Genomic DNA, 25,243 nt, shown 5'->3' with positions numbered 1-25,243 from the left:
GAGATCTCCGCGAGTGATAAATACCTAGAAATATTACACTTGCATATGATCTAGCATCCAAAAACAGTTTAAAGTGATAGTAAAATGTTCAAATATTTTTATTTGTAAATAACAATCATACTTACCCACTCTGTGCAATAGTTTCGCACAAAGCAGCCCCGATCTTCCTCTTTTGGGGTCCCCCACTTGCCCCCCTGGCTCCTCCCCGCCAATGAGTGTCCCATAACAAGCTGCTTGCTAGGGGAGAACTTGTGCGGGCATACTTCTAAGCCATGCTCTGTGGGTCCATAAAACACACAGACTGTGGTGCAGCCCTATCTCTCCGCCCCCCCTTGGCTGTGATTGACAGCAGTGGGAGGCAAAGGCTCCTGCTGCAGTCTCTGAGCCACTGTTCTCATGCACATCACTGTATCGAGATTGGGCTCAGATAAGTATTCGGGGGGCTGAGGGGTGGAGCTGAACTCAGAAAAGCCTTTTTCAGTCTTTACAACCATTTCATTGGAGGCCAAGTCCACTATAAGATAACCTATTGTTAGAAGCAAAAAAAATCCTCTAAAAAATTTAAAAGAACTCCGTTAATGTAACTGCCTTGAAAATCCATTGACCAATAAGCAGCTTGATGACAAAAAAGGGAGCTGTACACAGTGCAGTCATCTTGGCTATGCAAGGTGGTAGAATTGTGTGAATCAGAAGAATTACAAGGAACAATAGGTCTTATACACCTGACGCAGTCTTTTGCCATGAGTTTATCTTTAAAGTAGAATTTAAGTCTACACCTATTTTTTCCCTCCCCCTTCCTTACACCTATGCTGACCAACCTGTGCAAGAAATATTTATATACTTCCCTATTTCCAGCCTGTTCCAGTCCAGTCATATGATCCCCTGTGTCAGCTGCAGGGGAGAGGAGATAATGCTCAGCAATGACGTGTGGGAGTAGTGACATTACCCATAGACGCCCATCCATTGTCACCGCTCCCTCCTTTCCCCTGCAGCTGTCATTGACTGACACAAGGGGGCCAGAGTGGCCTAAAAATCTGGCCAAGTATTTATGTTTATCCTGGATTTCTACTTCAACTGCTTTTGGAGGACCTCAAACAGCCATGTCAGGCTCAGGACAGGCTCCTGCAATGAAAGTGCTTCACATAGAGGAAATATTGGCCTATGCAATAACGTATCCCATCTCAGCTATAGTTTTAATTTGTTTCTGAAAAATGTACATTAAAAATTGTAAATATATTAACAATTCATAAATATATATACACCAACATGTGTTCAAGACTTATTGGTCCTTTAATATAGAAAGTAACATTTCCAATAACTCTAAACATGGATATTTCACTTTGAGCAATACGAATCTGCTGTACAAAATAATCCTGTATATGCATAGAAGGCTGCTCGCCATCATGACGCTGTGTTTATTTATACTTTGCTATAAACTTTCTTCTAAACTCAAGTCAGTTGATAGAAGTTATCTGTAATGTCTAGTAATGCAGCTAGGCTTAGGGTAGATTTCTACTTTTGCAGCCAAGTTGGGTTAGCACTCGTTTTCAAATTTGGTTTGGGGTTTCCTGGAATTGTCTGGAATGACACTTTAACAGCATTCCTTGCTAGCAGCTAACAGTCCCCAACCAGTGGTCCAGACGTCACATGCTGCTCTCAGCTGTCCATCGGATGAGCTTACTTTTGTGGCAGCTTCTTAGCAGGTCTTTAGTTTTGAAATACCTGCCGTACATGAACACTTGCTGCATATGAATTTGACTGGCTTCAGGTTGATGAGAATTATACAGACTCACTGAAAAAAAACAAAGATGAAAGCTGAATGCTGGGATAAGGAAATATTGCCGGAATACAAGAGATGTGTATTCTTCCTTGAATCTTGGTGTGATTTGTCTATTTCTTCCAGATCTGTGCAGCAACCCTGTGTGAAACCTTGTCTCTCTGTGGGAACTTCCTGTAATAAAGGCCAATCACCGCTGCTCTCTCTCCTTGTGCAGGGTGACTAGTCTCCGCCCCCTCCTGTAGTTTTCTACAGGCAGTCTGTTGTGGGTGGGACCTGCTTTGCCCCTCCCACAGTTATGTGCTCTAAATGGCACAGTGATGATGTTACCACTACTTTTACAAGGTAATATCTTGGTTTATAAAAGGCATTTGGTGCACACAAAGTGGTTTTTAGCCTTTGTTAGTACAGAGAAACTACTAAATCTTTGTGCTGGGAGTTCAGCTTTAAAGGCCAAAGCCCCTCCCAGTCATTTTTTTACTTTTAGATAATTAGCATAAATAGCGGTAAAAACTTTACAAACCTATTTCTGCTGTCAAATCTAAATTATTTTTTTTTTTAGCTGGAATTGAACATCCAGATGTTTACTAAAGCAAAAATACAATTATTTCTTTAGAAATCGGTTCCTTTTTTTTTTTTTTTTAAAGAACTTTCTCACACTCCTTGATCACCTCATCTGCACAGCCTGCAAAGCACATCAACATTTGTGTATGTCGCCATGCAAATGTTAAGTACACCATCTGCACAGTAACAATTGTAACACGAGGACAGTAATGTAGGAGAGGTGTCAGCCTACCCTGCTTACCATCTCAGCAACTCAAACATGGGCAGAAAAACATGTTGCATTTATGATGCCATTATTTCTTAATGGCAACCCAAATATGGATACTAGCAGCACATTTTCTGCACACAAAATGCACACACCAAATGCGCTCAACTCAGTGCCAAAATATGGCACTTGAGCTTCTGTGGCGTATCTGTCACACGACACGCAGACCATTCAAGTTAATGGGCTGCGGCGTCCAAAACGCGCTAAAAACGCACGATGCATCACTACATCCAGATGTGAACGTAGCCTAACAGATGTAACCTTATTTCCTTTTGAACTGCCGGTAAAGGGCAGAACTTGCTGGCACAGAGGGGATTGTTAAGACAGGCATGACAGGAGGAGAGAGTTTGGCTGATTTCTCCATGAAAGTGACCTAACCATAATATTTTAATGGTCCAGGCTGTGAAGCCCTGTGGCCACATTTACCTCGTGATTTTTGGATTTTGGCCAATTTTAATGCTGCATCTCACATTTATAATTTATGCAACCAGAAATAGGTAAAATCGAGGGTCATGGTTTAACTAGCCTTGACAAGGCTTTAAAAAAAAAAACAAAACTGCTACATGCAGCTGGGAATGGACTCTTTCACCTACTTTAACTTCCAACAGCCTGGAGAGATTGTTTTTAACATAAAGCTAATGCAGGTTATTAAAAGGGGGCATCCAATGTTGATGGAGAGGAAATACAGTTTATAAAACAGCTATTCCTAGAGGTAAGGGTGCATTATCATAACATTTCAGAGGGCAAATTACTAATTCTACAAAGAAATTCTTGACTGTTCAGAAAAGGTACAGAACAGAGGAATACATGGCTGTAGAACCCCTATATCTGCAAAAATAGAAAAAAAGGGCAGTTGCTGGCCTTGTCATACACCTCCTTTTCAGCATATAATATTCCTAACCATTACAAGTGCTGTTTAAATGAAAAAAAATAAAAGATTTCCTAATTGGTGCACCATCATGGGCCTTAAGAGATGAATTCTGATTTCAGAGGATGCTGCACTTTGCATTACATCCATTTGTGATATTCAGGTAGCGCTCACAGACACAGCAGGAGACCTCTGTAATACGCTAACAGAAAAGGAGTGACAGCATTTAGTGTGATTACTAAAGCTGTGAAGTCTCAGAAATGTCATATGGCAAACTGAATGTAAATGTCCCAAGATTGTGGGGAGAGAAAACAAATAAATAAAAAGCAATGAGGCGCTATACACGTTAATAAAAAAAAAACAAAACCCTAAAATAAAAATTATAATATTAACAAATATGGTATAAAAGTCATTTTGTAAATTACAACCAGAACATATCCAGATCAGTGGAAGGTGTCCTTAGCTTTGAGTTCTCTGAGTTACTCCAGGGACTGGGTCTCCACAAATTAATGTTACTGTTCCATCGAATAAATCCTCCATGCTTACTGCTACTAGTTCTGTAGCGGTAGTTTGGTTGGTTTGGGAATCTGGTAATGCCACAATTACTTGGGAGCCAGCCAGTTGTGATTCATCCAAGGTGATCACTTGCTCTGTAGTAGTGACTTGATCCTGGGTCTGTATAACCTATGGAGATTACAAAGCAGGTTTAGAAGTTACAAGCCTATTGTTAAAGTGGATGTCCCTCCCCAGAGATTGCACAGAATTTAGACGTCTCCTACTTATTCACAGTGTCAAACATTGGTGTATACTTTCACATCTTCTAGAGCACAGGTGAGAAATCATAAGGCCCGCGGTCCAAAATAGGCCCTCCAGGCCTTTTGGTGTGGCCCTTGCACCCCACCTTGTTTTAGCAGTCTGCAGCAGAAATGAGAAGAGAACTCCTCTGCCAAATCCTGCACCTTTCAGTGCAGCTGCAGCGCCCCCTCATCTCTGCCTCCCCTGGTCTCAGCATTCAGCAGACTTGGGTAACAGACTGCACTCCTCCTCTGGTCCTATTCTAGACCCTGCAGTTTCTGCTTTCAAACACTGCCCCCAAAGAGGGTGTACGGTGATGTGAGGGAGGGTGTGCGATTCTTGACATCTGATGTACTGGGGGGTGGGGTGCTCTGGACATCTAGTCTTACAGATACAACCGGCCCTTTGAGGGCAACCATAATGCTGATATGGCCCACAATGAAATGGAGTTTGACACCCCTGGTCTAGAGTTGCCCTAGGGTGGCACAGTTCTGGATGGATGTCTTAGAACTCATTAACATTCATCTTCAGCTGTCCCTCCCAATCTCACTACAGCTGGCTCTACTAGACATCCAGGATGATACGCAAACGACTCGCTACACTAAAGTTGTTGGTTTCCTATTTATGGTATTATGCCAAAAAGGAAATATTCTGGAAAGTGGAATGCACCATCCCTCCCCTCTGAGGCCTCATGGGAGGATTTGATTAATGCTGTACTACCCATGTATAAACAAACATACTGTATATCAATAGAAATTGTCTCAAGTAGTATGATAAGATTTAGCAGTCATGGATAGCCCAGTGATTGTCCTTTGCTACCTCCCTATGGTGACTTGCATGGCTGCTGAATACTGCCGCCTTATTTGAATTTGTTTTATCTTTCTATTATTCAGTGCTGATTTGATTACATTTGTTTTCCCATTATAGGTTGTATCATACAGCACCACTACTGCACTTTGTGACTATTTGAACCACTATGTCACTTGCTGTTATTGTACCATGCCTATGCCTTCAATAAACCTGATTTTTTTTTTTTTGTAACAAAGTCGAAGTTCAGTCTAGAACAAACGAAGCTTAAAATGATTCCCACCCCCTTCCTAACACCCATTCTAAATACCCTGTAGAGCAAAGATGCTCAACTTGCCTAATCTCAAGGCGTTGTGGTCACAGTCAGCTCCCAGCAGGCGGGTTCAGGGAAGAGTAGGGACAACAGATAACAAATGAGTCACAGTAAGCCTATGGGTGATGTCACCGCCCATGCATAGGAGTTGTCGGCACTCTCTCTTCTTCCCTGAAGCCGGTGCTGAGACCACATGACCGGACCAGAATACTTGCTGTGGGGGCACCTGAGCAGGCGCACTCTCAAGCTACACCTCTGAGTGTCCATTCACACACAGAGCAGCGGCTCGGCCTTGCCCACTCCCTTGACTGGCTCACTGGCTGTGATTGACGGCAGAGGGAGCCAATGACTTCTTCAGCCAATCGAGAGAATCCCTGGAGAACCGAGGCTCTTGTGGAGATTTCTGAATCGGGGTGGGGCTCAGGTAAGTGTTCGGAGGGGCTGCTACACACAGACGTTTTTTACCTTCATGCATAAAATGCATGAAGATAAAGAACCTTGAGCCTTTAGAACTCATTTACATTTTTGTTTTTGCCTTTAATACGATTTCAAGAATTTAACACGTTAACAGACAATTTCTGGCATGAAAAAACTTTGCCAAGTACACATTTCTAAAATTACAAAAGAATCACATACCTGTACAACCTGAGCATTTTCTGTGTCGGTTTCTTCTATTACAATGTTGGGGTGTTCATTTTCATAGTGTCTCTCCAGCAGAGTCTGGGAAGTAAAAAGTTCCCCACACAGTTCACAACCAAATGTGTTCTCCGTCTCATTAAAGTGGTTGGCAGCTACATGGTGCTGCAAGGCTCCAGGAAACTGGAAACACTCACTGCAGTAAAGACACTGGAACGGCTGGGACCCTAAAATGAATAGAAGGCAAAGTCAAAGTTACACAATAATGAATGTATGATATGCAAATAATAAATAATCATAATTTTTTATATGAAAATCTTTACACAATAATTGGGTGAATATTCACATCAGTTATCCAGTCATGTGAAATGAAAATTCATGTTTACTTGAATTATATGCACACGATTGGATAATGAAAGTAAAAATTCACATTATTTTATTGTGTGAATACTTTCAAACTCCCTTAACCACTTCCCGTCCAGCCCATGTACAGTCAGGTCCATAAATATTGGGACATTGACACCGTTCTAACATTTTTGGCTCTATACACCACCTCAATAGATTTGAAATGAAACAAACAAGATGTGCTTTAACTGCAGACTGTCAGCTTTAATTTGAGGGTATTTACATCCAAATCAGGTGAACGGTGTAGGAATTACAACAGTTTGCATATGTGCCTCCCACTTGTTAAGGGACCAAAAGTAATGGGACAATTGGCTTCTCACCTGTTCCATGGCCAGGTGTGTTATTCCCTCATTATCCCAATTACAATGAGCAGATAAAAGGTCCAGAGTTCACTTCAAGTGTGCTATTTGCATTTGGAATCTGTTGCTGTCAACTCTCAAGATGAGATCCAAAGAGCTGTCACTATCAGTGAAGCAAGCCATCATTAGGCTGAAAAAAACAAAACAAACCCATCAGAGAGATAGCAAAAACATTAGGCGTGGCCAAAACAACTGTTTGGAACATTCTTAAAAAGAAGGAACGCACCGGTGAGCTCAGCAACACCAAAAGACCCGGAAGACCACGGAAAACAACTGTGGTGGATGAGCGAAGAATTCTTTCCCTGGTGAAGAAAACACCCTTCACAACAGTTGGCCAGATCAAGAACACTCTTCAGGAGGTAGGTGTATGTGTGTCAAAGTCAACAATCAAGAGAAGACTTCACCAGAGTGAATACAGAGGGTTCACCACAAGATGTAACCCATTGGTGAGCCTCAAAAACAGGAAGGCCAGATTAGAGTTTGCCAAATGACATCTAAAAAAGCCTTCACAGTTCTGGAACAACATCCTATGGACAGATGAGACCGAGATCAACTTGTACCAGAGTGATGGGAAGAGAAGAGTATGGAGAAGGAAAGGAACTGCTCATGATCCTAAGCATACCACCTCATCAGTGAAGCATGGTGGTGGTAGTGTCATGGCGTGGGCATGTATGGCTGCCAATGGAACTGGTTCTCTTGTATTTATTGATGTGACTGCTGACAAAAGCAGCAGGATGAATTCTGAAGTGTTTCAGGCAATATTATCTGCTCATATTCAGCCAAATGCTTCAGAACTCATTAGACGCCGCTTCACAGTGCAGATGGACAATAACCCAAAGCAGACTGCAAAAGCAACCAAAGAGTTTTTAAAGGGAGAGAAGTGGAATGTTATGCAATGGCCAAGTCAATCACCTGACCTGAATCCGATTGAGCATGCATTTCACTTGCTGAAGACAAAACTGAAGGGAAAATGCCGCAAGAACAAGCAGGAACTGAAGACAGTTGCAGTAGAAGCCTGGTAGAGCATCACCAGGGATGAAACCCAGCGTCTGGTGATGTCTATGCATTCCAGACTTCAGGCTGTAATTGACTGCAAAGGATTTGCAATCAAGTATTAAAAAGTGAAAGTTTGATTTATGATTATTATTCTGTCCCATTACTTTTGGTTCCTTAACAAGTGGGAGGCGCATATGCAAACTGTTGTAGTTCCTACACCGTTCACCTGATTTGGATGTAAATACCCTCAAATTAAAGTTGACAGTCTGCAGTTATAGCACATCTTGCTTGTTTCATTTCAAATCCATTGTGGTGGTGTATAGAGCCAAAAATGTTAGAATTGTGTCGATGTCCCATTATTTATGGACCTGACTGTATATAAACAACCGGATGGTGGCAGTGCAGGGGCGGGTTGCCATTCATAAATGGCGCCCGCCATCTTGGACTGTGCGCGCTCCCTGGGAGCGCACGGCACCGCGATCCGGTGCCTGCTGTGTCCGCTGTACGGGACCTCTGTGTGAGGTCCCGATCATGTGATCACTGATTGGCCAATCAGTGATCACATGAATAGGAGTAAGCAAGATGTCACTTCTGCCATCATTGCTTACTACTTGTACCATATGAGGTCTGTGATCATTCACAGATTTCACAAGGCTATTCACAACAGCCTTGTACCATGTGACAAGCTGTGACCAATCACAGCTCACAGAGAATTTCTCAATAGCTGCAAGAATGCAGCCAGAGAGAAGGAGAAATGATTGCTTTTACACCCATAAAGGCTGTAAAAGCAATCAGTGTAAAAAAAAAAAACGCCATCACCCCCAGTGAAAAGTAAAAAATTTTTTTTTTTTTAAAAAATTATCATTTTTGGTTATAAACTAATTTGGGTTATTTTTTTTTTTTTACTAAAAAGATAACCGAATACATTTTGCCCTTGATTTATGAAGAAAGATTGTTTATTTGCAAAATTTTATAAGAAAGTTTTCTTCAAACTTTTTGGACTTTCATTTATATAGCAGAAAAAAAAATCCCAGTGGTGAATAAATACCATCAAAATAAAGTTTTATTGGTCTCAAAAAAATTCATATGGGTACAGTGTTGCATGATCGCGCAATTGTGATTCAAAGTGTGATATCATTGAAAGTTGAAAATTGGCCTGGACAGGAAGGGGGGTTAAAGTGTCCGGACAATCAACCCACTTATTTTAGCATATGATAAGCAGATTTTTTTTGTAACCACTCAAAATTAACAAAAAAAAAAAAAAAAAAAACCCAAAACATGACAAGCATGTGAAAAAAATCACATAAAAAAAAAAAAGGTTAATAAACTAAAAATATGTGCTTACTGAAAAAGACACAGAGTCTAAAACTGGAGCACTCAGAATTTGGTGCAGCTGTGTATGGTATCCAATCAGCTTCTAACTTAAAGCAGCGTTCCAGCTGAAAAAAATAAATATAAAAGCAGCTACAAAAACTGTAGCTGCTGACTTTTAAAATACAGACACTTACCTGTCCCTAGGTCCAGCGGTTTCACTGGTTGTCTTCTCTCCCCGGCGCCGGCATCTTTAGTGTGGGTACCCGGCTGTGACAGCTTGCGGCTTCACAGCCGGGTGCCTACTGCGCATGCGTGAGAAGCGTTGCGCTTTGTGAATGGCCCCGTAGTCTTCAAGGACCTGTCACATGTCCCAGAAGACTATGGGAACAGAAGGGGAGGACAACTTCCACTTCCGATCGCCTAGGACTTCACAGTGGAAGTGGGTAATTGCCAAATTCAGGTACCAGCTCCCTCCCCCCCCTTTCCCCAAAAGGTGCCAATCCTTAATGGGTAGCGGGGAACAAAGACTTAAAACAGAACTTCCTTTTTTGGGTGGAGCTCCGCTTTAAACGTGTTCAACTAAGCTTTGACAACAAATAGAAATGGATTAGTTTCTATGCAGAGCTACACCAGATTTTGCACTCTCCAGGTTTAGTAAATAACCTCCTATGTGCTTTAACATTACATTCTGCTTTCTGCTCGACACTTTAGTATTTCTGCACACTGTGGCCTACACTGCAAGCATATCTAAACTCAAAGGAAAAAATGGAATACATTGCAGCTTACTAATCCTTAAAGTGGTTGTAAAGGCTCAAGGTTTTTTTTACCTTCATGCATTCCATGCATGAAGGTAAAAACCTTCTCAGTGCAGCACCTAGCCCCCAGCCCCGCCCCCCCAATACTCACCCAAGCCCCCCTCTCGATCCAGTGAGGTGCACTGGAGTCTTGGCCATCCTGGGACTCTCTCTCCTCATTGGCTGAGACAGAAGCAAGAGTCATTGTCTCCCACTGCTGTTGATCACAGCCAGTGGGCCAATGAGATTAGAGAGGGGGCAGGGCCAAGCAACAGCTCTGTGTGAATGGATACACAGAGCAGCTGGTGCCCCATAGCAAGCTGCTTGCTGTGGGGACACCCGACATGAGAGCCTGTGGAGGATCCAAGAAGAGGAGGATCAGGGCCTTTAGAATCACTTTAAAGTGGTTGTAAACCTCAGTCATGAAATCTGAACAAAGCATAAATATATTTGATATATATCTATCTATGGTGTTTACATGTACTTCCAAAGTTCATAGTCAGTCTCTCTCTCTCATAGCCTGCACGTGTAACAAAGATATTTAATACATGAGGAAAGCCAGGTCACATATCATCAGCCTCTCCTCCAATCATAGCATTAGAGAGAACCGAGAGAGAGAGAGAGAGAGAGAGAGAGAGAACCGAGAGAGAGAGAGAGAGAGAACCGAGAGAGAGAGAGAGAGAGAGAACCGAGAGAGAGAGAGAGAGAGAACCGAGAGAGAGAGAGAGAGAGAACCGAGAGAGAGAGAGAGAGAACCGAGAGAGAGAGAGAGAGAGAGAGAACCGAGAGAACCGAGAGAGAGAGAGAGAGAGAACCGAGAGAACCGAGAGAGAGAGAGAACCGAGAGAGAGAGAGAGAGAGAGAGAGAGAGAGAGCGTGTCAGCAAACAGCCTGTCTATACAGAGCATAGCTCCTGTGTGCAGGGAGTGTATCCCTTTCCTCTAATCAGCTCTCAGAGCTTTTACTGCAGCTCCCTGCCCCCACCTCTGTGATACTGACAAATTCAGAAGGATTTTAAAATCAGCCCTTTTAAAAGGGATGTAGAAAAGAGAAGACTGCAGATAATCAAGTAAAACTTATGTATTAGGATTTGTTTCATCTCTGTGTATCACCTGAGGCCAATCGCTTCACTGGGTATATGAGAGTGTTTACAACCACTTTAAATACGGTGGCTGCATTAAGGTTCACCTTCAGCAGCCTATGCAGATAAGAGATGTCTATAGATAAACTGTGCAGCGTTGACCAAGTTGAACATAGCCAATGCTATAGGCGTGGGTCATTTAAGTACCTCATGAAGCCTGAGTGGAAAACTCCTAGGACATTGCTAGTGACATAGTGATACCTGTTACTGTGCACCTTCAACATCACAGGAGTGAGCTATTTCTTTGATTCAAACCCCCTCACATGCTCTCTCTCGCTCTCCCCCCTCACATGCTCTCTCTCGCTCTCCCCCCTCACATGCTCTCTCTCGCTCTCCCCCCTCACATGCTCTCTCTCGCTCTCCCCCCTCACATGCTCTCTCTCGCTCTCCTCTGATGCAGTAGCTCTGAGCTCAGTGTTTGAGAGCTCACTCTTGTGGTGGTGAACAGTAACAGCTAGGTATCTCTCAGCAACGTCCTAGGAGTTTTTCAGTCAGGCTTTAATTTGTTAGTAAAGGCAATCTAAATATGCCATTGCATCTAATACTGCCCTATACACAAATTGATAATACTGCTGTCTCCGCTGAGTCTCCATACAGTGACAGGCCAGATCACTAGGTCAAAATAAAGGCAAAAAAAAAAAAACTAATGCAGCAGTGACCACATTTAGAGACTAGCAAGCTGCAATATATTATATTTTTGTGTTTAGATATGCTTCATTGTACCATTCGTAAAATGCAGGCTGCAGGGTGGAGCCTGCGGTGTCTTAAGGGGTTCTCTCTAATGCTATGATTGGAGGAGAGGCTGATGATATGTGACCTGGCTTTCCTCATGTATTAAATATCTTTGTTACACGTGCAGGCTATAAACAGACACTCCCACCATTCACTCTACATTTTCCAACTCATCTGAAATTTTCATTACAGAGGATGTTACTTGCCTGAGTGTTTGCATTTTATGTGAACTTGTAGTGCTGCAGATGTGGGGAAGGTCTGCTTACATTTTTCACATTCATATCCCTTCCCATCTGAAATGGAAAAGGGGTGTTATTGTTAACACACACATGAAAGCTGTAAAATATGGGACAGCAAGGCATCACCTCGCACAGTTACAGTCTAATCATCATAGAGCTGACCTGCCCACGATTTTACAATTAATGAGACAATTACAACAATTATGTTCTTTGCTTATACGTGCATACAAAGTGGAATGTAACTTCCTGTATTGAGTTTTCATTGTGGCAACTGGGTGATGATCCAATTGGATGCAATTCTGAAAAGTTACCCTGAGCCTGGCCACGTGCAGCCGGAGCGTCACAAGTGATGTGATGTATACAAGTATCCTGCATAACAACCTAGCCATAGAGAGCAATTAAAGTGGTTCTAAAGGCTCAAGGTTTTTTATCTTCATCCATTCTATGCATGAAGGTAAAAAATCTTTTCAGTGCAGCATCCCCCCCAAATACTCACCAATGCCCTCTGAATTCAGCGATGTGCACTGGAGTCTTGGCTATCCAGGGACTGCCTCTTCTCATTGGCTGAGATAGAAGCGGGAGTCATTGGCTCCCACTGCTGTCAATCAGAGCCAATGAGAAAGAGGGGCGGGGCTGAGCTGAGGCTCTGTGTGTAAATGGGCATCGAGTGCCCCCATAGCAAGCTGTTTGCTGTGGGGCACCTAACAGGAGGGAGGGGCAAGGAGCGTCGGCGGGAGACAGAGAAGAGAAGGATCTGGGCTGCTCTGTGCAAAACCACTGCACACAGCAGGAAAGTATAGACACATTTGTTATTTTTTCTTTAAAAAAAAAAAAAAAAAAAGCCTTTAGAATCATTTTAACGTGCATTTTTGAATACTGGACAATGGAAAACCTCTTTCCAACTACTAGCCATTTATTACTTTTTCTACAAAGGAAAGACTATAAAGCTATTGCCACATGGGCAATATCTGCCAGCCAAATTAGAAAGAAACTATTGGTCTATGGGAAATCATTCAAAGAAGAACAGTGTCACATCCACCTGTATACGCCACTCTTAAAACTAATATTTCAAACATTTTCTTACATTTTAAAAATAAGGTAAATGGCTAGACGTTTTATCAGGTTTTTATTCATGTCGGTGTCCTCCACTGGGTATAATTTTCTCATTCTTGTCCCTATCTTAAAGTGAGAGAACTTTAACAGCATTTGACAGACCTTTCTTGCTCAACAAATAAAAAATATTGGTATAATGTGGTCTGGCACAACAGACATTACACTTCACTTCTTGGCTTGGTGACACTACAGCAAGGAAGAGAATAACTCTTCTTTGGAGCATGGGCAGCAGAAAAAAAAATGAAAAGACTCAACAGAATATGACCTTTCCCGATTCCTAACAGTCGGAGCAAAACTAACAAATGCAGCCACATCCAATGTTGAGTCATGGCAGTAGCCAGTTTGTGAAACAATCCAATATTCAAGAAAATGTCATGTACTGGAACAATGACTGTGGTACACTCACCGGGATGCTCTAATTTTGTGTGTTTCTGGAGTGTCGAGGTGTTAGAGAAAACCTGTTCACAGGAACTACACTGTGCAGCAGAAAACTTGGAAGAACGATGATTCTGAGCAGCAAACAGGTCTGGATGATGTGTGCGGTTGTGGTACCATAAGCCGGACAGTTGCTGGGAAAAAACAAAAACAAAAACACAACATGATATATTCCATTATACCAGAGGATTTGATAGAACCCCCACAGATAGCTGTAAGGGATATATTTCAGTCCAGCATGTAAATGATCTATTAAAAACTTAGCAAGGAGACACTATGGGGTTTATTTACTAAAGCTGGTTCACCCAGAATCTGGTGCAGCTGTGCATGGTAACCAATCAGCTTCTAACCTCAGCTTGTTCAATTAAGCTTTAGCAATAAAACATGGAAGCCGATTGGTTTCTATGCAGAAGTACACAAGATTCTGAGTTTAGAACATCAAGGCTTTTGGAGATACTTTTGTAACCCTTTCCAGCTTCATGCAAGTCAACAATTCTTGATCGTAGGTCTTCTGAGAGCTCTTTTCTGCGAGGCATGGTTCACATCAGACAGTGCTTCTTGAAACCAGTAAACTCAAAACAGGTGTGTGTTTTTTAAGGGCAGGATAGCTGTCAGCAACACATCCAATATCATCACACTGATTGGAGTCAAGGTTGGCTCACTCCTGGCTCCAATTAGCTCTGGGAGAAGTCATTAAGCTAGGGCCTCACATACTTTTTCCTCCCTGCACTGTGAATGTTTACATGTTATGTGCAATTAAACCATGGCAACATCTAATGTTTGTGTAGTATTATGTTCAGCAGACTGCGTTCTTCTATTGTTGTGACTTAGATGACGTTCAGAGCACATTTTATGCCCAATTCATGCAAAACTCCACGTAATCCCAAGGGGTTCACATACTTTTTCTTGCAACTGCAGATGCAAGGGAGTGCAATTAGCACAATCTACAGGGAAAGTCAGATACTTACTATATACACACCAATCAGCCACAATATTATGACTACTGACAGATAAGATGAAGAACATTGATTTTTTTTTGTTACAATGGCACCTGAAAATGAATAGGATATTAGGCAACAAGTGAACATGTTGTCCTTAAAGTTGATGTGTTGAAAGCAGAAAAAAAATAGGCAAGCTTAAGGAGTTGAGCGACTTTGAAAAGGACCAAACCGCAATAGCTAGATGACTGGGTCAGAGCAACTCCAAAAACGGCAGCGCTTGTGCGATGTTCCCAGTCTGCAGTGGTCAGAACCAACCAAAAGTGGTCTAAAGAAGGAAAACTGGGGTCATTGGCAGCCAAGGCTCACTGATGCACATGGGGAATGAAGGCTGGCTTGTAAAGAAGAGCCGCTGTAGCTCGAACTGCTGAAAAAGTTAATGCTGGTTACGATAGAACAGTGTCAAGTACAAACACTGCATCAGTTTGTTGTTAATGGGGCTGTCTAGCTGCAAACAGGTCAGGGTGCCCATGTTGATCCATGACCACAGCCAAAAGTGTCCACAATTGGAAAGTGAGCATCAGAACTGGACCACAAAGCAATGGAAGAATATGGTCTATTCTGACGAATCACATTTTCTTTAACATCATGTGGATGGCTGGGTGTGTATGCATCACTTACCTGGGGAAAAGGCCAAGCTGTTAGAGACAGTGTGACACCTGAGGCAAAGTTCTGCTGGCAAACCTTTGGTCCTGCCATTCATGTGGATGTTACTTTGGAGTCCATGCCTCGATGAGTCAGGGCTATTTTGGTGGAAAACGGGGGTCTATTCAACATGAGGTGGGTGGCCATAATGTTATGGCTTATTGGTGTATAACTACAGTATAGAACACAAGGAGCCCAATCTGACTGATAATAGTTGTCAGGAGCTACTATTTAAAGGTATGCTGCAGTGGCTGTATATACATTTTAGTATAGTTTTATTAGGTCATGTTTTTAAAATGATATTTAATGTTTTATTTGATTTAAAAAAATTTTTTAAACAGACACAAAGCCTCAGATGAAGGAGTTCAGGAGGGAGCAAGAGGGGGATAAGCTGCTCCTTCAGGTTGACGTGTGTACATGTCTGCTTGAGTTACTGAGCTGTATAGGCGACAAGCTCCACCTTCTTAAAAAGAGAATACGCTTTTTCAGTTCTGACAGTAATTAAAAAAAAAAAATATGTACACAACCCACTAAACATTCCCTTTCAGGTAGAAAGTTAAAGCCACCTACCTGATATGCCTTATCACAGATATCACAGTTGTAAGGCTTTCCCCCAACATGGGTGACAATGTGACGTTCTAGAAGAGAGGGGGCACTGAAAATCTTCTCACACGACGGACACGGGTGATATTCCTTGGAATGTACAACCTGAATGTGTTGTCTGTTCTCCTCCAAAGTTGGGAAACTCATTCTGCACTTCTGACAGTCATATGGATCTTCAATGTCTGGAGAAAATAAATTAAATTTATCAGTTCATTTTAGAGGTTTTGCTTCACTTCTTGACCTAGCAAAAAAACAAAAAAATTTTTTATATATATATAAAAAATATAAAATATTTTAATGTCCACTGTTAATGAAAAACAGCTAATGCAAATTCCTAAATAAAGTGTATTTTAAGGCGAAACATTTTTTTTTTTAAATTTTGGATAGAGTAGAGAAAGACTAGAGCCCCTGACGGGTTTTTACTGCTATCCAAGGCTCTGTTAGAAAATCTGCAACAAAGCCACACAAATATAAATATACATCTGCCAAGGGTTCTAGCCTTTCCTTGCTCTACTAAAGAAAAACTGTTTATTTTATCTGCCTATGTTGTTGTTGGAGAGTTTTCCTCACTTCCTGTCTGGTAAAAAGTTGTGCGCAAGAAATGAGGGGGAATCTCTATAACAGTGTCTGACATAGGGCATATGTTGGAGCAGTATGGCTTTTAACTGCTTTCCGTTTGCTCTCTCACACATATTTGAGATCTCTCTCTCTCTCGCTCTATATACACACACACACACACACACACACACACACACACACACACACACACACACGATTTTGCACTCCTGGGTAGGGGGCATGCGTGTGCCCTACCCATACCACCAATCACTGGGTCCCGGCTGGTGATTACTTGCTGGTGCCCGATGATTGCTGAGGATTTCCGACGGAGAGGAGACCTATTTGTAAAAACAGTTCTCCTCCCTGTCAGCTCTGCACACTACATACAAAGCAGTGTGCTTACAGAGAAGCACAAACACACCCAGCACACAGTTAACCCTTTGATCGCCCCTCATGTTAACCCCTTCCTGCCCAGTGCCAATAATACAGTGTCAGTGTTTTTTTTTTTTTAGCACCAATTACTGTATTGTGTCACTGGGGATGTCAGTGACACCAAGTTAGTTCCCCCCCAGTGTCAGAATCCCCGCCGCACTCCCGCTATAAGTCACTGATCGCCGCCATTACTAGTAAACAAAAAAAAAAAAGAAAACAAATTCCAGTATTATATACCTCCATTTGTAAATGCTAGAACTTTCATGTAAACCAATTAATTTACACGTATTGGGATTTTTTATTTAGCAAAGACATGTAGCAGAAAGCATTTTGGCTTAAATTTATGACGAAATTGGATTTTTTAAATTTTTTTACTGGACAGGTTGAAATAGCAAAAAGTCAAAAATATAGTTTTTTGTCTCAAAAAATTGTTGGTCTTTTTTTTTTTTGATAGCACAAAAAATAAACAAATGCACAGGTGATCAAATACCACCGAAAGGTAGCTCAATTCGGGGGAAGGGGGTGCAGAGTTGCATGACCACACAATTGTCAATTAAAATAATGCAGCGCTGTAGCGCAAAAGATGGCCTGGTCAGGAAGGGGGGGGGGGGGTAAATCCTCAGGAGGGCAAGTGGTTAAACATACTCCCCAGCTGCTATAGTAACCAGGAGTATGTTTACAACTGCCAAGTCAAAGAGACCCCTATTCCCCTCTCCATGTCCTGGTCTCCTCTGACCCACCGGCAGCCGCAGGATGGGCATGGTGGGTGTTGCTGGGTAGAGTATCTCTTCACTGACTTTCTCCTCTTTGGCTGGGGAATGAACCTTAAAGTGACCTATATTACATCTCCTGTGGGCTCAGAGATGTAATTCTCCTGACTGTTGTGACTGGGGAAGAAGCTAATAAGCACAAACTGTGGTATCAAAGTTTACTGCTGTGCAAACTTAAGGCTGGACATATTTATTCAACTCAACATCATCTTTTATATTTTATAAAAAAATGGGATCTATAGAATGCTTGTGGGCACAAACATTAACCGCTTCCATACAGGACACTTTTACCCCCTTCCTGCCCAGGCCAATTTTCAGGTCTCAGCGCTCTCACACTTTGAATGACAATTGCGTGGTCATACAACACTGTACCCAAACTAAAATGTTATCATTTTCTCCACACAACTAGAGCTTTCTTTTGGTGGTATTTAATCACCACTGGGGTTTTTATTTTAAACTGTACATTTTAACACGTGCAAAACATTTTTTAAAAATCCCTGTCAGCGAAAAAGTTAAAACAACGAAGAAAGGAATGTTCATTTCTGCTAAAACACCATGCTGCAGTTGTCGACACTGTTTTGGAAGGTGTTGGCTTGTCACCATGAAAAGTCATGACCTCCACCACAGTAGACACATCTATTACATCTTTCCTAAGAATAAAAAAAAATCTCACAGACAAAGGCAGACTGCCAGGAGATGTAGGATAAGAATGGCCAAAGAAGAATACAGCCCATTAATGCAGCTAATGTATTAGCAGAGCTTACTGTGGAATGTGCGCAGATGTATGGAAAGCCCATTGGCCTGGCTGAATCCTTTACCACACTCTCGACAGACATACGGCTTGTCTCCTGTGTGGGTCCTGACATGCCGTGTCAGCTCTATGGATTGCGCAAAGACTGCGTCACAGTACTGGCATACATACATCTTTCCTGGAATGAAAGAAAAGCATTGTCATACATTAGGGAAGGCAATAAGTGTTTGCTCCACTGAGAGACAAAAAAACAAACAAAAAAAACACATTCATAAGTGATAAAGTGTCATCACACTGACGAACTGCAGGTTGACACAGGGAGACCCAATTACAAAGAAGCACAATAGAACTGCTTTTAGTTTAGATTCCCTTCGTCCAAAAGCAACCAAAACAACTGGCTAACAATTGCAGAGAAAAAAACCAAAACAATTATGGTGCAGTCCTACTTCACTGATGGCACCTGATTCATGGTGGCATAGTGAATAAAACTGCAGAAAGTCTACAAAATAAATACTGTTGTGCAGAAACTGCCTAGAGCAACATTATAAAAAACAGGGTTGTTGTAGGAATTGATGTTTATTACTGATCCTGTTATACCTTCCGAATGCTTCTTTTTGGTGTGGTAGGAGAGGGCGGCAGCTTGTGTAAATGTCATATGACAGTGCTTGCACACAAAGGGACGTTCCCCTGTATGGAGACGCTGGTGGTTTTTCAGGGTGGAATTTGCAGCAAACTTGGCACCGCACTCTTCACAGGAGAATGGCTTCTCATCAAAATGCTCTGTCCGCTTATGGTACTGAAGGCCTAAGCAACAAAACACAACACTCCTGTTAGAAAAAAAACTAGATTATAGGGCATGCATGTAGATTTTTTTTCTGTGATTTTTTTTCTACATTCATAAAGCCATTTTCTTTTAAGAAAAATCATGTAAAACCACTGCAGATGTTTCCTAAAACTTATAGGCAACATAATCCAAGAAAATATTATTTTTTTTCCCAAATATTTTTTTTTCTCTGAGCAGAATAATGAACACAACCACTATACATTACCTTTGAAGCTCAAGTCTGTTTTTTTTTGTTTTATCCAGGTTCACTGGTTTCCTTCTAACACTCCAAAGACTCCTGATAGGTTAATTGGCTCCTGTCTAAATTGGCCCTAGTATGTGTATGTATGAATGTAAGTTAGGGACCTTAGATTGTACACCCCTTGAGGATTAGGGACTGATGTGAAAGTACAATATATATGTAAACTGCTGCGTAAAATGACGCTATATAAGTACCTGAAATAAGTAATTTTTCTTCATAAATGTTAATCAAAATTTATACTGCTACATTTCCTTGATAAATATAACCGAAATCAGTGTATATTATTTGCTCTGTGTGAAGGTTATAGGGTCTACAAGCTATGGGTACCAATCATTGAAAATTGATCACATCCGATGTACTGATGGCCTATCCCCATTTCTTGAGGCCCCAACATGACAGGACAGTACAAATACCTCCAAAATGACCCCTTTTTGGAAAGTAGACAGTCTGAAGTATATAGTAAGAGGCATAGTGAGTTTTTTGAAATTGCAATTGTTTCCACAATTCTTTGGAAAAATTAAGAAAATAAAAAGGTTTTTTTTTCCCCCACAAAAATGTCATATTAAACAGAAGTTCTAGCATAAAAAAAAAATTAAAGTCAGCAGCTACAAAAACTGTAGCTGCTGACTTAAAATACAGACACTTACTGTCCCTCGGTCCAGCGGTTTCCTCACCACAGCTGGTTTCACTGGCAGTCTTCTCTCCCTGGCGCCAGCATCTTCAGTGTGGCCACCCGGCTGTGACAGCTTGCGGCTTCACAGCCGGGTGCCCACTGTGCATGCACGAGAAGCGATGCACTTTAAGAATGGCCCCGTAGTCTTCTGGGACCTGTCACGTATCTAAGAAGTCTACGGGGAGGACAACTTCCACTTCCAATCACAGCGGACGTGGGAGCGGGTACCTGTCAAATTCAGGTACCCGCTCCCCAAACCTGCCAATCCTTTGTGGAGAGCTGGGGACAAATACTTAAAGCGGAACGTCCCCTTTTGGGTGGAGCTCTGCTTTAAGTTATTTCTCACACATGGCATAGGCATACTCGCAACTACACCCCAAAACACATTCTGCTACTCCTCCCATGTATGGCGATACCCACATGTATGAGACTTTTTCACAGCCTAGCCACACAGATGCCCAACATCCAAGGAGTACCTTCAGGCGTTATAAACTTTAAAGACCAGGCCTCCTTCTGACACTTTCTTTTTACAAGTAAAAATATCAGTATTTTTTCTAGAACTTAGAACCCCCAAATATTATATATTTTTTTGCAGAGGCCCTAGAGAATAAAATGGTGGGTTTTGTGAATTTTTATGTCATGGTATTTTCACAGCAGTTTTTCGAACACCATTTTACATACTAATGCAAAAATACACTTTAATATATTTTATTGCACACAAAAAAAACTATATAATACCCATTTTTTTGTAAAATATAAAATATTGTGTTGCACCGAGTAAATTGATACCCAACATGTCATGGTTTAAAATTGTGCACGCTTGTGAAATGCTGCCAAACTTCTGTATTTAAAAATCTCCATGGACAACGCTTTATAAGCCTTTACCAATTACAGGTTACCAGTTTACAGTTACAGAGGTGGTCTGGTGCTAGAATTATTGCTCTCGTGCTGACGTTCACAACAAAACCTCACGTGTGGTACAATTTCCATTTACATATGCTTTAAATTTTTTTATTTATTGATGGGGCAGTGGTACACTGACAGATGTTGATCGCCCACTGGCGGACACCGACAGATGTTGAAGTTGCAATGGAACACAAATGCAGATGTTGATGTGACACTGGTATACTGTGACAGATGTTGCTGTGACACTAGACCAATACAGATGTTGTTGTGACACTTGGACAGGGCCAGATGGTGCTTAGTGTACTGTGTGGGGATGGCTGCAATCTGTGTGTTCTCTGCATAGCTGAACATTAAAATCATCAGATATGCAGAGAGCTGTCACAGGCTGCAGCATCCCCCTCTACCAACCTCCCCCTCGCAATGAGCTCAGCGGGAAGCTCTGACACGAGTCTCTGTTTATATTGAGTGATGGCTGTGATTGGGCACAATCATCACATGATCGGGAGGGCCAGTCACAGCGCCCAAGCCCCATTCTGTGGTGTGCTGTATCCAGGGGACACAGCCATCACAGGATCACGCAGCCATGTGGCCCTTGTTCTAAGAGGACGTTCAGGAGCGTCCGCTTAAAGCGAGAAAGCTCCCACCTGGCCGTTTATGTGCAGTGGCCAGGTGGGAAGCAGTTAAGGACCCCCCCCAGGAAGAACGTCAGTCCTGATGTGACCAAACCTCTAAAAAAGGTAAAGTATAGAGAAAAACAAAGAAAAGCACTATTACTGCAGGGAAGGAGCTCCAGAGGGGTGGGTAACACAGGGGTAGAGGCCTGGGCCTTTAAACAGATGATGATAGAACATTTACTTTTAGTCGCCAAGCTGTCCTTAAGTCAGGTAGCTGGCTAAAGTAAAACTCAATGGCAAAGCTCATTCCAATACAAAAACTATTGTGTTACCTGATGGATGAGCAAACTCCTTGCCGCAAATGTCACAAGTAACAAGCATTCTCCTTTTGCCTTTGTTATTGCGTGAAATAAGGTAGCCATGCACTTCTTCTCTGTGCTGTTCCAGATCTTTCTTGGAGGCTTGTACCACATTGCAGTCCTTGCACTGTAAAGGATTCCTTTTGGCCATTCTGCAGCGCTTCATATGAACCTCCAGGCGACAACGGAAGAGGAAGATCTTATCACAGGACTTGCAGATAAAGTTTTTCTTTGAACCCTTTTCTTGTGCGAGTTCTGCCCTCTCTTTTTCAGAATCAATCTCTTCATTTTCATCATCCTTAGCTTCTTCATCCTCCTCATTCCTGTCACCAATCTCTTCAACAGCATCCATGTGACAGTCATTGCTGACGTTCCACTTGTCATCACTTTGGAAGTTGCACTTACCGTCCACCAGCAGCCCTAAAAAAAAAAAAAAAAAAAAAAAAAAAAAAAAAGAAATTACCACTTGAATATAAAGTGGAGCCTTGTTTTATGTTACAAGGAAATACTAAGCAAAAGAAATACAGGAAGATGCATTTCCTCATTCTCCCCAGCCCCAGTGCAAACACTAACACTGTAAAGGATAATGGTTATGTTGCACTTATATAGAGTTGGCTGATGCCCACTTGTATCAATTGTTTGTTTACAGAGTTCAACAGGAAAAGCACAAATGCCTTAAAGGGAAACCACAGGGTGAATTCTAGCATATCTTCAGACATTCTGTCCAGCATGTATACAAGACTGAAGAATCTCTAGGAATACAAATAAAAATAGCAGAGGGCATGATCTGAGTGTAGTAAGGAGCATTTATTTATAAACATTGGCAAATTGCATATATAGTATCCACATCAGGTGTGTCCCATCCTAAAATTTCCAGTTTTCAGCTATTTGTTGGTAATCCAGGTGGAATCAGGGAGTGGCTGGTGAGGTTGATGGAGTGCACAGCAGACCAGAAGTGACATCACTTCCTGAAACATCACTGTGGGCAAAATGTTTGAAGGATGTATTCACCTGATATGGAAACTATGAGGCTGCGGACCTTCAGTCAGGCTACATTTAGACAAGAATACATAACTTTATTAATAGGAATCCTTAAAGTGGTAGTAAACTCCTTTTGTATACTTTTACCTACAGGTAACCTTATAATAGAAGCTTACCTGTGGGTAAAATGAATATGAATGATATTCGCGGTTTTTGAGAGCTGGCACATGCGCTCTGAAGGAACGGCATATTTGAGCAGTTTCTTCAGAGCACTGTCCCATGGCCCGGGACCCTCACGTGCATGTGCAGGACTGATGTCATCACAGCTTGGCCAGTAAGAAGGCCGTAGCTCACAAACCTGAAAGGAACACCAGATGAAGATGGAAGCCTCGGGAGCAGTGACAATGTACCACTGGAGGGCTTCTTTTTAAGGCAAGTCCCTCATAATGTGCGATGCATACTGGCACATTATGACATTGCCTTGCAGCGATTTTTTCTTCTTTTTAAGGTGTGGTTTACTACAGCTTTAAAGCAGAACTAAACTCACTCATTTAAGAGTTTCCAAAGACAATTACATTCAAGGCATTCTGTGAATGAATTTGTCATGGCTACTTGTGCGCTCAACTAACCTCGCAAGCCATCACAAACTAGGATGGAAGTTTCCTTGGCTGTAAAAGGATAGAAGGGTTAAACTCAGCCTTAATATCTGTCACAACATGGACAACTCAGTCTGCATTGGCTACTTCTGCAGAGGGTAAAAGATGGTGTTGCAATCTGGTCACTCTACATAGACTACACTATTACTGTGTGGAATCGGCTGTAGAACCAATGCAGATTTACTAGCAGAATATACTGACAGATGAAATCCCCTCACCATTTTCCTCCAATTCTTTGAATACAGGACTTAACTCCGGGGCAAAGTCTTTGGCAGAACACAGCAAGTGGCAGAATTTCATGACAGGGATGGTGTGGTGCAGTGCAGAACTCAGAACCATCTTTAAAGACAAATCTCCATCTTCTGTCTGGTCTGGGATGCTTAACAGCTGTAATAAACACAGTGGCTATTAGAATGCTGGGGTTGACAAGTGAATACATGGCCATTAAAATATTGCCTGTCACAGGATCAGTGCTGCAGACCAGTTAATTCTCCATAAGGGTTAATTCACACAAGATGCAGTTGGACAGCTATTTCTCTGTACGCTCACCGCAAGACAAGGCATGCCTTGTCTCCTGAATGCCCACTTCCCACAACTGCACCGCATAGGTGTGTGGTGGAATAAAGTACTGTGTGCAGTACTTTTTTTTCAAGCGCAGTGGGAGGCAATCTACTGCCTCGCACCACGCGGAGGTCAACTGAACTCATCGAAATGTCTGTGTGACAATTCAATCAAGTTAGTTTAAATTAAAGAAAAAAAAAAGTGAACAGTGTGATGCACCGGGAACAGCGCATCAGCTCTGCGGTGATCCTGCCGGACCTCACCGCTCTCCAGCCGCTGTGTTGTAACGCAAAGGAAGGTGTGAAACAGCCCTAAAAGTAGCGAGTTCGATGGGAGGCTATTGACAACGTAGATTCAGATTTTCCAGTATGGTCACTATATAAAGTATGTGAATGAGAATAACTTGTGAGCCACATATAATAAACTGTGATATTAAGGTTCGCTGGCACTTGATCACATTCTCATTGACATGTGCATAGTTTAAAAATAGTTTACAAGGAAATGCCGCACTCCTGTAGTGGGTTGACAAATTAGTTTTTAATCTGTATAACAGAGTGTGATGATGATTGAGTAAATCAAACCAATTTTTCAATCCACTTGGTATGATTGGATAAAAGATTAAATATTTATAATTATATTGCAGTTTTGCATAGAATAATAAATGTGAGTATATCAAATAAATATTTGTGCAAAAATTAATGTGGAAAAATGAGTGTAGATTGCACTAACCACATAGCGCAAAGTTATGCGCATTTGAGTAATTAAACCACTCCTGGTCCTCTGGATAAGAAAAGATGAAAATCAAAGGATCATCTGGCCATCCAAGCGAAAAGACAGGAGATCAAATGGACATCATTCTCCAGGGGTCAGGAACACTCATCCATCCAGCAGGGGGAACACTCTCCAGGTAGCAGGTATCATGTACAAACACCAGGGGGTCACCTCTCAAAAATGGATGTGGAGCAGGACAAGAATCCACCTTGGGGGGGGGGGGGGCTCGCAATAATCTGAGCCCAAACAAAAAAATGCTGATAGTGTAGTATGTTTTATTAATAAATGCCAAGCAAAAGTAAATCCAGGTAAAATCACTCCTAATGC

At 41.9% G+C, this 25,243-nt stretch overlaps 1 protein-coding gene across 2 annotated transcripts in view; it reads right to left on the bottom strand.

Annotated features, from left to right (window-relative positions):
* Window positions 1-1,174: 1,174 nt before the first annotated feature.
* The window catches only part of ZBTB40 (zinc finger and BTB domain containing 40), a 51,707-nt gene continuing 27,638 nt past the window's right edge, over window positions 1,175-25,243 (bottom strand). The window contains exons 10-18 of one of the 2 annotated variants that reach the window (XM_089660048.1): window positions 23,803-23,971; window positions 21,921-22,367; window positions 18,908-19,114; window positions 18,324-18,488; window positions 15,767-15,981; window positions 13,525-13,687; window positions 11,973-12,059; window positions 6,026-6,252; window positions 1,175-4,158 (exon numbers count right to left, since the gene is read on the bottom strand). In XM_089660048.1, the coding sequence (XP_089516174.1) occupies window positions 3,934-4,158; window positions 6,026-6,252; window positions 11,973-12,059; window positions 13,525-13,687; window positions 15,767-15,981; window positions 18,324-18,488; window positions 18,908-19,114; window positions 21,921-22,367; window positions 23,803-23,971 (1,905 nt within the window). In that variant the 3' untranslated portion in view covers window positions 1,175-3,933. The remainder of the gene's footprint in view (window positions 4,159-6,025; window positions 6,253-11,972; window positions 12,060-13,524; window positions 13,688-15,766; window positions 15,982-18,323; window positions 18,489-18,907; window positions 19,115-21,920; window positions 22,368-23,802; window positions 23,972-25,243) is intronic. The other variant, XM_089660050.1, reaches the window with a different exon arrangement.

The sequence above is a fragment of the Staurois parvus genome, unplaced genomic scaffold (assembly GCF_062004578.1).
Source record: "Staurois parvus isolate SC_StPar_1 unplaced genomic scaffold, SC_StPar_1.0 ptg001200l, whole genome shotgun sequence".
Taxonomy (NCBI): domain Eukaryota; kingdom Metazoa; phylum Chordata; class Amphibia; order Anura; family Ranidae; genus Staurois; species Staurois parvus.
Note: the sequence above shows the minus strand (reverse complement) of the source record. Positions and strands in the feature narration are given on the sequence as shown.